Source organism: Nelumbo nucifera, chromosome 4 (genome assembly GCF_055504915.1).
Source record: "Nelumbo nucifera cultivar China Antique chromosome 4, China Antique-T2T, whole genome shotgun sequence".
Lineage (NCBI taxonomy): Eukaryota > Viridiplantae > Streptophyta > Magnoliopsida > Proteales > Nelumbonaceae > Nelumbo > Nelumbo nucifera.
Genome location: NC_142652.1, coordinates 14,955,798 through 14,970,303, shown reverse-complemented (window position 1 = coordinate 14,970,303; position 14,506 = coordinate 14,955,798). Strand labels below are relative to the sequence as shown.

General features: G+C 37.7%; 1 protein-coding gene across 6 annotated transcripts in view; it reads right to left on the bottom strand.

Annotated features, from left to right (window-relative positions):
- The window catches only part of LOC104608052 (inositol hexakisphosphate and diphosphoinositol-pentakisphosphate kinase VIP2-like), a 95,982-nt gene that overhangs the window by 46,187 nt on the left and 35,289 nt on the right, over positions 1-14,506 (bottom strand). For all 6 annotated transcript variants that reach the window (XM_088904171.1, XM_010273910.3, XM_088904170.1 and 3 more), the window contains 4 exons: positions 9,023-9,127; positions 5,811-5,903; positions 2,640-2,714; positions 2,329-2,414 (listed from right to left, as the gene is read on the bottom strand). In XM_088904171.1, the coding sequence (XP_088760297.1) occupies positions 2,329-2,414; positions 2,640-2,714; positions 5,811-5,903; positions 9,023-9,127 (359 nt within the window). The remainder of the gene's footprint in view (positions 1-2,328; positions 2,415-2,639; positions 2,715-5,810; positions 5,904-9,022; positions 9,128-14,506) is intronic.

The following is a 14,506-nucleotide window of genomic DNA, read 5'->3' as shown; positions in this document are numbered from 1 at the left end:
AAGCCCAAACCTTCCCCCTTTGGTTTGCACACCATTTCCCAGCTCACCAGGTGGTCTCTTTTCTCACCTTCCCCATCCCACAACAAATCATGTTGGAATTTTTCAATTTGATTTCTCACCTTGGCCAGAACCTTAAATATCAAAAGAATTAGTCTTCAATCCAGTTACAGCCTCAAAGCACTTTAGGATCATCTTGAGGTTTAGGAGGTAATCCTTTTTTATCTTGAATGAAGAAGATGGTGTAATCTGCATACTGCAGATGAGAAATGTGAACATTCTCCTGCCCAACTGTGAAACCTTGAATGAGACCCAGATTGACTGCTTTTTGCATGAAGGCATCTAGAATATCTGCCACTAGAGTAAATAGGAAGGGAGAGAGAGGAAATCTTTGTCTTAGCTCTCTAGATGCATTGGAAATAAGTCTTTTGAGGATCCATTAACTAGGCGAAGAAGTCTTCTGGGCATACAAGACGTTGTCACTCTAGTAACCTCCAAGGGATCTCTCAATCTATCTCAGCCTCTCAAAGCTTGAGGAGATGGATAGACTAAGCACCTGGAGAAGGAAGTAAAACCCTAAACCTATAGAGCTAACCTGCTCCAAACAAGAACTGCATATGAAAAGAAAATTATCTGAAATCCTAGAAATGTCAAAACATAGAAAGGACCTAGAAGATACTGCAATATTAGTGATAATTAACCATGGAAAAGTAATAATAGGAGCCGAAACTGAGGTACATATAGGATAGGAAACCAAGAGATATCTCAATATGACCTCTATTATCACCTTGTTAGATAATCCATAACAGAGGAGAGATTGAAGTGGCTGTAGGCCACAGAATTAGAGCAGAATAGTGAAACAGAGAGTGCATCCAGAGTGTGATAGGAAAATACTACATAGGCTAAAAGGAAATTTTTATAAAACGGTTATAGTGCCAGTAATGTTGTATGAAGCAGCATGTTGAGCAGTCAAGAAACATGTCTAAAAAATGAATATAGCAGAAATGTAATTGCCGAAATGGATGAGTGGGAAAACTAGAAAAGATGTGATCAGAAATGAATATATCCGGAAGAACCTAGAAGTAGCCCCAATAGGTGATAAAACGAGGGAAAGTAGTGTAAGATGATCTCTTCGCATGTAAAGAGCCAAAGAAGACCACTAAGCAGCAGTGGAAATCTATCTATTGGAGGTTCAAGGGTCTATAAGAGATAGGAACAGGAAAAAAAAAGCACGGGTTGAAATAGTGAGAAATGATTTGAGGATCCATAATTTAACAATGATATGACAGTGAACAGAGTAGAATGGCAGAACAGTATTCATATAGCCAACCCCATATAGTTGAGACAAGGTTTAGTTGAGTTAATTCGTATGCCTCTTTGCTTTTCTCTAATAAAATTTTACAGTTCCCAGTCAAAAAGAAAACCACAAGAGTTTCTAACAGTTCAATGGTATTGTTTATAGTATAAAAGGTAATAAAGCTAAGAGAATTTTAACAATGAAGACAGCTTCTTATTTTTGGAAACTACAAGCAATATGTTGGAGACTGTTATTTTCTTTTATTTTATCTTTTTGATAGGGAGATAGTTGTTTTGTTGCTACCTATAAGGGAGAATTTTAAAGACCTCACCCTCTTTGAGGTGGATGAGGGTAATAGTCTAAGTTGCTTAATAACAAGATGGGATACAAAAGCAGAAAAAGAATTTAGGCTGTGTTTGTTTGCAGTGTAAAACCTCACCGCCAGTTCGGTTTTGTCAGCATTTGTTTGCAGTGTAAACCAAGATCGATGTAAAACTCCACTACCAGTTCAGATTTGTCGGCATTTGGATGGAGTGGATTTTACATCGATAATCACGTTTTTTGAAGCTCAACAGTTCAGAGGTTTTAAACTGTTCAGTGTGAAACTCCATCGATGAGGTTTTACACCACAAACAAATGCAGCCTTAAGAAACCTAAATAAAAGATTTGCAACATAAAGGGAAATATCCTATTCATATTCCCTAGGTAATTAATGAAATTTTTTTATCAATAACTACATACTTTCATAAATATTTAAAAAGGTAGAATAGTTCAAAGAGTAAGGATACATAGAAAGAATAAGAGGCCATTACCCAATGTTGGCCATGGCTATCTGGGGTCTTTAGAGGAGTGGACCGGATATGGGCCTAACCTTTGGCCTTTTTTGCACAAAGTGGCAGCACTCAGACTTGAAACCATGATCTCATGCTTACATCCAGGGATTTTACAATTACACCCAACAATAACCCCCTTTCAACAATAGAAATAATATCATCCTAAATTATTAATGGATTGAGAAATCAGAAGAGAATTACTTGTGAGAGTTCTTCACAAAACTCCATCCATTCACATCACAAACATATGATCGTCCCTCACAACGTAAGAGATCAAATCCACACACCTGCAAGTACATTGAAACAGCAAGTGTAGTGACCAACAAGCAAACCATGCCAAATTTGATTAACGCCAGGTGGGCCAATGATTATTGGCACCGATAATGAAATGGAACTCCAGTACCTGTTTATGCAAATTGCTATGAAAAATGCTGAGAAAACAACAAAAATAAAAGGTGGGCCAATATAAATATTCACAGGAAAAATGTTCATTTTATAACAGAAAACTCTACCGCTTGCCGAAATGCAATGCAAACATCTCTTGCCATTTGCTTCTCAGTTGGAGTCAGTAATACAGGATACCTCACCTATAAAAAGAATTAACATTTTTGTAAGAAACAAATGATGATTCTGAAACTGCTACAAACAAAGAGGATCACAAATTTCCAAGTTACTGAACAATAGATTATTGCTTCCATTTTTGCCATCCTCAGCCACCCCTCCCCTCTATTCTTTTAAGTGATGAATACATCCAGATTCTTAAGTCATGCCATTCTGAAACAACAATTACCAAACCTAAATCATTTATTTTAGTAAATCTTAAAAGGATACATAGAAAATATGTCCTTCCAGCCTAGTGAAGGAGTGGTGGAATGAAGAGTTAAGGGGGGTAAAGCGGAAGGGGGTTAGATTCCAATAAGAAGTTGCAGAGGTTGAGATTCAGATTGAAGGAGTGGAACAAGGACCATTTTGGTAGGGTTGTGGAACAAAAATTGAACCTAATCACCCAAATTGAATGTATAGGATAAAGAGCTAAGAAGCCAGCCAAAAAAGGGACTGGAAGATATGTTACTTAGGGAGGAGATCTATCAGAGGTAGAAGTCAAGGTATAAGTGAATTAAGGAAAGTGATGGGAATACCAGATTTTTTCACGATTTGGCAAATGGATGAAGAAGGAAAAACTGTGGCCAAACTAGAATTAGAAGGGGAGTAATCTATACTGTTGAAAGAATGTTTTATTGGGTTAGTTGGGCAGCAAGGAAAGTAAGTAATTATGTGTTTAGAATAAGGAAACTCCAGTCCACTATCTTTTTTATAATTGTAGAGAACACTGATGTGGACCCCATTGTGCCCGTACAGTTAGTAGTTATGTTAGTTATTTCAGTTTGTTAGTTAGTAGTTATTTCAGACTTATATTATTAATTTGTTTTATTCTTTGCCATGTAAGCAATAAGGGTAATTCAGCCCTTTTGCATTTATTTGGATATGAATATAAATACAAGTAGAGGGGCGGCAATTGCTATTTTTCTCACTTCTTTTCTGAACCCAATCTTCGAGTCCTCCTCTCCTTCTCTTCTATTCTATCTTTGTCTGTCTTTTCTCATCAAATATTTAAAACATATTGTAGTCTTGTTCGACTACTTGGTATCAGAGCACTCGATCTAGGATTTCTCATGTGGATTTAATTCAGCTGACCACATGAGAATTATTTAGGGCTGGAAGTTTAGAAAGATTTTTCCTTTCGGCTGATTCTTGGAGGTTACAAGAAGGCTTTAGCAGCTGTCGAAGGATTGGAGAGTTCTCCTTGTAATCAGGAAGAATCAGACAAGATTTGAGTGATCAAGATTAGTTCTTTGATCAAGATTGGAAGTGCCGATCAGATTTTTCTTGGTTCTTTGATCAAGATTCAAAGTGCCGACAGCAGTTGATTGATCAAGTTTGAAGACTGAAGGTAGCAATCAGTTTTCTGGGCAAGTTCCTTCTTTTCTTGAGGCCGGCAGCAGTAAGAGACAAGTTGGCATTCTGCTCTTCATAAAAGCAATCAGTTTTCTAGGCAAGTTCCTTCTTTTCTTGAGGCCGGCAGCAGTAAGAGACAAGTTGGCATTCTGTTATTCAGAGAGGTGCGGCTAGAAAAAATCTCTTCTTTTTCACCTGTTTTTAGGGTTTTTTGGGAGGAAAACCTAAAATCCAGGTCTGATATTAATTCCAGGGCAGTAGTTGGTTCTTTCTTGCTCTTTGGAAGGTCCAGAAGAGCTGTTATTTGTTTCTGGGTAACTGCAGAACCTAAATCATCATCCTACGTCGGCTGTTATCAGTTTTTGGGGTACAGTTTTTCTTATTACAGTGATTTAAAAGCCTTTTTAATCAACTTCTAACCTGGAATGGAGTTTAAGAACCAAGGGGGAGGTGTTTTTGGGACTGGTGGTTCAGGTAATATGACTGAGAACACCTCTCATATTACAACTGTTAAGTTTGATGGATCAAACTTCTTGCTGGGGGGATGTGAAGGAACCAACCAAGGAGGACCCTACTTATGCTAAGTGAGTTCAGGAGAATTATTTGGTGATGACATGGCTGTGCAACTCTATGCAGCCACACATCAGACAAAAATACTTGTGGGCCAAAACAGCTAAGAAAATATGGGATGTTATGAAAGAAACCTACTCTCAGCCCCTTAATGTTGCTAGGGCTTATGAGCTGAAATGTGAGGTTAAAAATCTCAGGCAAGGAGAGAAACAAGTCTCCGTTTATTTTTCAACCTTGAAATCCCTGTGGCATGAAATTGACCATCTTGAAACAATTGAGTGAGAGAGTCAGAAAGATGCACAGACTTACAGAAAGCAGGTTGAAACTAATAGTGTTTGAGTTCCCAGCTAGTCTGAATTCTGAATATGATATTGTGAGACAACAGTTGTTGACAAGAGATAGTGTGACTTTATCACAAGCCTATTCCCTAGTGCACAGTGAGGAAACTAGGAGAAAGGTTATGTTGCAGCAACAGCCCTTCGAATCAGCCTTGGCAGCAATTAGACCTAAATCTGGGGGTGATAAGGAGAAGGATGTGAAGAAGGAAGCTACGAATGACCTAGTATGTGAACACTGCAAGAAACCTAAACATACTAAAGACACTTGTTGGAAGTTGCATACTCATCTAGTTCCAGCAAAACTCAAAAATAAGAAGGGGAATGCTAATATGGCTGTCAACACTGATAGTACAACCTCATCAGGCACAAGTAGAGGCACAAGAGGCACTCCTCTAGATACCCTAGCTGCAGTCCGAGCTGCTCTGACTCAGCTAGAAAATGAAGTTAGTAATTCAGCTCATCAGCCACCATCAGATCCTCTAACCTCAGCTTTTGCTCATTTAGGTAATCGGGCCTCAACATACCATGCTTCAGCTCCAGGTAATACAGAATGGCACCTAGTTTTGCTAATCCATCTGCAATGGCATTTAAATCCCTTGGAATCCAGTACAGAGATGCATTCTTAGAAGCCAATAGGTCCCTGGGCTCTGCTAGGAATACACACACACACACACACACACAACATGCATCAACTATCAAGAGCAAGTGTAACTTTCAATCCTAATCCATTGTATGGAAACAATAAAAGGCCAAAAAATAACCAGCTTCACATTGAAACTGTAAAAGTAATCAAGTTTATCATTAAATGCTACACATTACTTCCTTTCCATCATGGTTCCTCATAACAACACCATCAACAACAGGAGACTTCCTTGCCTCAGCATGTGCATATTCTGGACCAACTGTGTACACCTATAATAACATGAATAAAACTCTGAGGCCTCTTAAAGTAGTCAAGTGCAGAAACAAAAGAAAAATGTCACATTGAAAATATGATAAAGTCACACAATTACATTTTCATGGCTGAAATAACAAAAAGAATTCAAGGAGAATGGAATGGATAAAAGGAGTGCATATGATAATCTATACAGAGACACTTCCAGAAGTAGTAAGTACAATGTTGCTGGCATGCAAATGCACTTCAACTTGTATAGTAATAATGCAACAGAAACTTCTCTACACAACAATCTAATAGAAGAAAGAAAATTACTCACTAGCAGTCAATGGAAGGAATTGTAAGAGCACAGAAGGAACTCTCTCTATATAAGTCATCCGTGAAGAAAAATTGAATACCTTCAAAACTTTATTGCATGAAACCAGAAAATAGCATAATAGAAAAAGATGAACAGTAAAGTGAACAGTGTATAGGAGCTTTTGTAGCCTATTAAACCCCACAAAACATCAATGTTAAACATCTTAACTAACCCTGGTTGTTTGAAACTACTAAAAGAGATTAGAAGTTATCAATTTTAGTCCCCAAAATACCCTTATATTAAAGAAACAAAGAAAAAAGACAAAACTGGCCTTATCCTCATTAGGTCAGAGCTGTCCAATATGTGGGGCCATTGGTCAAACGTTCGACTTAGATTTTGACCAACTGCTGACAGTCCCAGATATCCAGAAGTAATAATTTCCCTTGATGAAAGCCATCGTGTAACCCAATTAGCTTGAGGTTTGGAGGGTTTCCTCTTTACTTTTTAGGCTTCACTATATCCAAATAATTTGAGCTCAACCCAATGATGGGAATGGGAGAAATTGAATCTGCAAAATCTGACCAGGCATTGGACTGTTGACTTTGACCCTCTTACAACCTTCTTGAATTTCTTCTTTTGGTTATTTGTCATTACTTAAATAAACCCATCTGTATCAAGTAATACCACAACCACAAGGACATATTTGTAGTAAGATCTCTATACCTTTGTTCAGTGAGCTTGCATCTTCACAAAGATACACCTTTTAAAATACTCCCCCATACCCAACAGCAAGGACTTGATCAAATTTTGGACCAGATCTTGCAATATATGTTATTTCCCTTCACAAGCCAACCGATAATTTGGACTGGATGTGTAAACTGATTGGCTATAGATCCATAATATCAGATCAACTAGGATCAAAACCAAACTGAAACATTGATTTGGCTAGATCTGCTGTACATCCAACCAGTTTCATACCATAGGGGAGCACAAAACCATTTAGGCATGCATTTCATTATTTTTGCTGTTTTTTTCTATTTGATCACTATAAAAGTATCTTATTGAATTTTGAATCTGAAAGAGTCTACATGTTTTTCTATGGACAAGGTGATTAGAGAACAGCAAGATCCTCATTGTCACCTCACCGGAAAGCAGAGAAGACACATTACAAGCTCCACACGGACTGAGAATAAAGCATCTGAAACACATTTTGATTCTTAAACTCAGAAGTTACAGAAATCCAAGAAGCAAGTTTGTTCACAGAAAGTTGTATTAGATCTTCTGTGTTTCTCACTTTGTTACAGAAAACTTAACTGTTTCTCTCAGACCAAATAGTCACTAGAACAGCTGCAGGGATGGTTTTCCAGACCAGCTTCCCCTGGGTCTGGTACAAGTCCACACAGCCCACAGTTCAGAGCAGAAATCTGCAGCCCTCTCCTGTCCAAATTGACTTTCGGGAGGCACTTATTTAGAATCAAAACCCAAACAAGAAAGTTTGCCTTGGAAGGGATGATTGGGTTCCACACCTGCTTTCCTGGAATGCCAGTTATATCTGTCTTGCTGAGCTTAGTAGCCAAAGATTTGACTGAAAACTAAACCTCAATGCTTGCTTTTGAAGATATTTGTTATTAGCAGTGCTCCTAGGGACAGTGAGAGCAAGATCATGCATTTATACCTTGGTCCAATGACAAATATCAGTTCCTCTAGCCTAAATTCTTGGCCATTAGATTCATACAACCTTTGGTATTGAATTGAGATGATCGTAGTGGACAATTGCTAGCCTATTACAGCAATGCCTAGATCTTTGGATTCCAATCTGGATATCTGATTTTGACGTTTCTCTAGGGGAAGGGGCCTAGTGCTATAGTGCACAATCTTTTAATAAAATTCGTGTTGATGTTAATTATAAAACAAAATCTGAACATGGGGAATTTTTTCCATGGTAATAATACACAGTGAGTCTTATAATTAGAATACCTCACAATAAATTAAAACCCCTCAGTTTTAGGGAGATAATGGCATACGATACGGATACACCAATGTCCTGTAAAAGCAAGTAATATAGGCAATTACTCTTCGAGTAGTGAGAGGCCCTACGAATTGCATGTCTCTACAAGGACAGTAAGGGAGAGATCTTGCTAGTATTTTCAGATTTAGTGAAAGAGAAAGAGATTCGGTTTCCTTGCATCGAAGGGGCTCAGGTAGAACATGGCAGGTTATCAAGTCGATGCAATATGATTCTGGCAAACCTTACAAATTTCCAGAGAAGCTAGATCTTTAGCTTTTAATTTGAATATCTTGTCCAGAAGATCCTACCTAGGTCTGTCAGTTTGATGACTGACAGGCTTCTTAGGAGTGTACAGAAGTAAATTGTATTCAGGAACTCAGATTCTAGAGTGGAGGTTTTGCATTATCTTATTTAGTTATTGTATTTGTTTTGGGCTCCATGTCTTTTTCCTCAGATTCACATAGATTCATAATGTGTTTCCAAATTAAGAAAGCCTCTCTAGAACATACATCATAGATAGCAATATCATAGAATACCACAGTTTCCAATATGCAGAAAATAATGCCAATTCCATCAAGAAGAATGCTTTGACTAATTTGGAATCATGAAAGATATGGAAAGGTCCCAGATGACCTATTTTAGATTAGTGGGAACTAACAAGTCTTGATTCAGACGTCAATGTCAATTTAGAGAAAACAATTGCCGTAATACTTTCAACAAGTAGTAGATCAAAACTATATGTTCTTTAGTTACTAGACCACATCTACTCAGATGAAAACCAATTTCAGAAATCAATTAACTTATTAATAGAATTGCATAGATAAGAGAACCTTGACATCTGTTCCTCCTGTAGGCATGAACTCCTCGTATATATAAGAGCTTTCACGTCTCACTCGTCTAACCTCTGGATGAAATTCACTAGATCGGTTTCCAACCTGCAATCACAAAATCCCATACATCATGTCCAATGTTCTAAAAAGTGGATCGAACTATGCAGTCATTCCCACTCAGACCAGAACTGGATAAAATGACAGCTTGGCTTATCAACTGAATAAAAGTGACATGAATAAACTGTTTAAACTGAATGGTTTTGCAAAATTACTGAACCACCTAGTTTTTAAAAACCTGCATGGTTCTATAAATAAGTGGGATACTGTAGAAATATTCATTTTTTTTTTACTTTTTTATATTTATATGTTTTTGTTTTGTTTCTACAAATCAACTCAGATTTGCAGTTCAACAACACAAATAAAAAGAAAAATAAAAAAAGTAAGTAAAGATTTTAGAATTCAAGAGTGGGGAAACCAATTAACAAAACTGAATAGTGGACCCACAAAATGAATAATTTAGTGTAATAATGCCCATTGTAATTTCTTTTTTGAAAAGGTGAAGTATTGTAGTATAAAGATTAGACCATATACATCCAATCTGTACACCAGACCATACAACTCTGTTAGCAAGATATTAACAAAAGAACAGTATGTTTGTTGGGATCCTACTTCGAGAGAGTGTGATCTCCTGAAAATGAGAGAGAGAGAGAGAGAGAGAGAGAGAGAGATGGGGAGAAGAACTGAATCGAACTCAAGGTAACTCCTATTCCTCAGCTCACTTATTTATACTTGTACAATGACAGATTTAGTGGTTCAATAATCAAGATCAAGAATTCAAGAACCCACTTCCATCAGTAAGTTTGCTGTACAACAGATTTAACCCCTTGTTTTTTCTTCCTTGAGTGGTTCAATAATCAAGATCAAGAATTCAAGAACCCACTTCCATCAGTAAGTTTGCTGTACAACAGATTTAACCCCTTGTTTTTCCATGCCAATGTGATTTTCCAGTAGGCAAGGTTCAAAGTATCAATACGCTCATGTATCAGCAGAGGCTGTTTAGGATTAAAAATATATAATATATATATATGATATAAAAATATATATAAGGCTTGAGGGGCAAGATTTGACAGATGGCCCACTTCACATAAATTTAAATTTTAAATTATTCTGGTTATGGGGGGAGTTAAGCAACCACCCCACGTATGAAGAGTGGGGAGGTTTCTCTAACCTCCCTACCCATAACTGCCTCCTCTATAAAAGGGAAAGAGGAGAGGAAAATGGGTGGCAATAGAGAAAAGAGAGAAAGGAGAGAAGAGAGAATAAGAGAGAAAATAGAGGAGGGAACTTGTAGTTCTGCTGATTGAAGAGGACACAGGTACAGATTTTATTTTATTTTATTTTTATCTCTTATATTCTACTCCTTTAAACTTTATCTACTCTCAATACTTATCTCTCTCTCTCTCACTCTAGAGTTCTGTTGAACTCTAACTCTTATCTCAATTGTTTTCTTATATATCCAGTGGATTCTATCCACCACAAAAAGAATGTACAAAATAGATATTATGATCTGTGGATTCTATCTACCCCAAAGAACTTTCAGTAGGCTAATCCAATGTAATAATAGATTAAAAAAAAAAACATCTGGTAAAATGTTTTCAAAATCGTGTGATTCACGATTTGAATCGTACAATTCAAACCGAATCGGGGCTAAAACAATACAAATCATATGTATAAATCGTTTTTTGAACTAATCATACGATTTGTAACCAAACCAGTGGCTTAAATCGTAAATTGTGATTCTTGGAAGATTCAAACAATTATAGTTTGAAAGCTTCTTTTGAGATTAAATGACCATTTAACCCTCTTCCTAGTTTCACTTTTATAAAGAGGGGTAGAATCATCATTTTAACTATAATGCATAGAATACCCACTTTGGTCGATCAAAGAAGACTTGCCATTCAAGGAAAAGACTTGGGCAGGAGAATGGGAGAGAAGAAGCCCTCTTCCATTGCTTTGATGAAGCTCCAAACTTCTTTCTCTACTGGTCTGCATTGAAAGGTAAAAGATTTTATTTTATTTTATTTTTTTGATTTCTATTGTTTTTCTATTATCTATACATGGTTTGTCTTCTCTATTTCTATTGTTTTATTTTATCAATAACTGTGGATTGAATTAATATTAAAAATATGAGAACATTACAGGGCAATAGGGCTAAATAATCTTAGCTCCCGAGAACAGCCATTAAGCATCAAAAGAACAAAAATTACAAGACAGCCCAAAAAATAGAATGTCTATTCACCCCTTGTCTAGCTAGACCATCTACCAAAGAGTTTGCACTTCTTTTTACCCATTTGTATTGGATTTCCATGTCCCTAGTCAACCACTTGAATTTCCTCTTTTCATTACTGTAATTCCAAAGTCTAAGACTATCCTCTTTCAGCCAGTTTACCACCACTTCAGAATCTCCTTCTATGACCAACTTGTTAATATGCATATCTTTGATTCTTTGTACCCCTTCAAGAGTTGCAAGAATCTCAGCTCTCAAAGAATTTCCCACCCCAACTGGTCCAGAATACATACTAACAGCTTCCCTTGTTCATCTCTTATTACTCTTCCTATTCCGGATGGCCCTGGATTGCCCAAGCTGCTGCCATCAAAGTTCAGTTTAACAAAGTCATGGGGTGGGGGGATCCAACAAACATTTGAGGCCTTCCTCATTGGAACAAGTTCTGCTATCTCCTTCCACTTTCTTTGCAGCTCATCAACTGAGAATTCTGCGACCAGAGCCAAGGTTTTCAGCCAGTGTATAACCCTAATGTGGATGACCTCCAGCATTGCTTCCAAACTTCTCTCTTTATCTGTAAATATTTGTGAATTTCTCTCCTCCCAAATAGTACAACAAACTGCAGCCCTCGTACACCTCCACATAAACTTGGCCCTTTTTTTGGCCGAAACGGCATACGTGTGAATAGGCTTTGCACATTCGAAGGGGGGGTCCACCTGCACCCAAACAAAGAAGTACACCACTTGATGTTAGTGAACCAACAGGAGATTAGTAAGTGATATCCAGACTCACCATCAGCTTTATAGAGGACACACCAGTGAGGACAAAAACAACTATTGGGTCTTTTTCTTTGAAGTAAATCTGTTGTGTTAACTCTTTCAAGAAAAGCTTCCCAACAGAAACTCCCAACCTTAGGAGGTATAGGATGACACCACACCTCTTTAATAGGGAAAGACAAGCCCGGAGAAGAAGAATGTGTGAGAACACTAAAGAAAGAGGCACAAGTGAAAGAACCAGAGGGGGTGAGAGTCCAAATTCTACTATCTGCCTTTGTTGGCTCTAGGAACACCCCTTCAAGAATTGATAATAGTGATGAGATACCATCAAGCTCTGTGTCCCTAATATCTCTTCACAGGCCCAAATTCCAGCTGACCCCAGAAATAGAATTAGAATGAACAATGAATGAAGACACCGGTTCGTTTTTAAAAGTGGAAAGGGCAAAAAGGCTTGGGAATTGGTCTTTTAGGGAGGAGTCCCCAATCCAAACATGTTCCCAAAAATTAATGAGATTGCCTGAGTGCAAGTCATACATAATCCATGGAGAGAACAAAGGTAAAATAGCTTGAATAGGTTTCCAAGGAGATGCTCTTGTACTCCTTGCCAGAATCCCAAAGTCCCATCCATTTGTTGCAACCCCATGAATACTTTCCACTATCTTCACCCAAAGTTTGTCATTCTCTATTTCTATTGTTTTACTGCTCGATTTCTAAAACTGTTCATCTTTCTTTCTTCTTCCTCCTCCTTTTCCTCCTTTCTTCTTGTTTCTTGTTTCTTTTCCTTTATATCAGCCGGTTTTTTGGCATGAAAACAGGAGCTCCGCCCCATTTATTTCAGTCAGTGTTTTTGCATGAAAACAGGGGCTCCGCCCTATTACATTTCCCCCTTGTTTCATTATATTTTGTCTTGATTTTTTTGCATAAAAACAGGGCCTCCGGCCTTTTACTCATCCTTTTTCTAATCACAAAACAGAGGTTCATCCCCATTTTTTTCATTCTTTTTTACACAAAATACAACTGTTTTATGCAAAAGTAGATATGTATTTGCACTTTGTAGGTGAAAACAGATATGTATTCCTTTTTTATCTTTTTGTTAATGTTAAAACAGATATGTATTCATTAATTTCACATGAAAAGTTATTTTTTTTAGTTGTATAACTTTTGTAGTCATACGGTGGACCAGACCTGATATTTTTATGTGTGGTCCCATAAGTTGTGTCTTTTATTTCTTATTTTTTGTTTTATGTTTGCTTTCTTGTACTGTTATAGGTAGCAGGGCATTTTTGTCCTTTTACCTAATGTTATGTTAAACATATAAATAATACTGCTTAGGGCGACAGTAAGATATTTTTTGCCCATTCCTCTCCTGTTCTTCTTCTATTCTCCTCTCTCTTCTTCCTATCGATTTCTGAGTTTCTCTTCCACCTAGAAGTTCTGCTAGCAGCAATCAGAGCAGGTTTAGTTCTACTCGTGAATCTCATGTAGGCTCTTCCCAGCTGGCTTCATGAAATTTTAATAAGGCTGGAGTTTTAGTTCTGTTCGTGGCCTGATTCTTGGAGATTGGTGGAGATCGAAGCCTTGCCCAGGACGTTTCTGTTCTTGGAATTTGCCCAACAGTTGGGAAGAATCAGAGAAAACCTTTTTGAAGTGAGATTTAGGGTTTAAATCTCAAATTGAAGGTGCCGCCCAGAAGTTTCTGGGAAGTTTTTTCAGCTCTCCGGAAGTTTATAACTAAAAGTAGGGTTTTCTGAAACCTCTGAGAGGAGCGGCTTTTTTTTTTGGAATTTACTGGACCGAGTAGGGTTTTCTGAAATCTCTGGGGGGTGCGGCTACTTTTACTGGAATTTTCTGGACTGAGTAGTTGCTTCACTTCTATTCTCTCTTTTTTTTCGAAAAGGGAGTCGAGTGTGGTCTTTTACCTCTTTGTGTTGGACTTAGCATGGAGTTCTTTGGGGGTGAACAGAAACCTACTGGAGAGGGTGCTGAAAGGGCTGTTACTATGACTGACAACAACCCTTTTCAGGTTACCACAATCAGGTTTGATGGTTCTAACTATTAGGAGTGGGCTCAATCTGCCATGATGGCAATTGGAGGAAGGGGAAAGTTAGGCTATGTCACTGGAGACACCAAGGAACCAGCCAAGGACGACCCTTCCTATGCAAAATGGGTTCAAGAAAATTACCTTGTGATGGCATGGTTGTGCAACTCGATGCAGCACCATATTATCAGAAATTACCTATGGGCAAAGACAGCCAAGGATATTTGGGACAATATGGAAGATACTTAATCATAGCCACTTGATGTGGCTAGGGCTTATGAGTTGAAAACTGAAGTGAACAATCTGAAGCAGGGGGAGAAACCCATATCAATTTACTTCTATACTCTGAAATCCTTATGGCACGAGATAGATCATCAAGTTGGTAT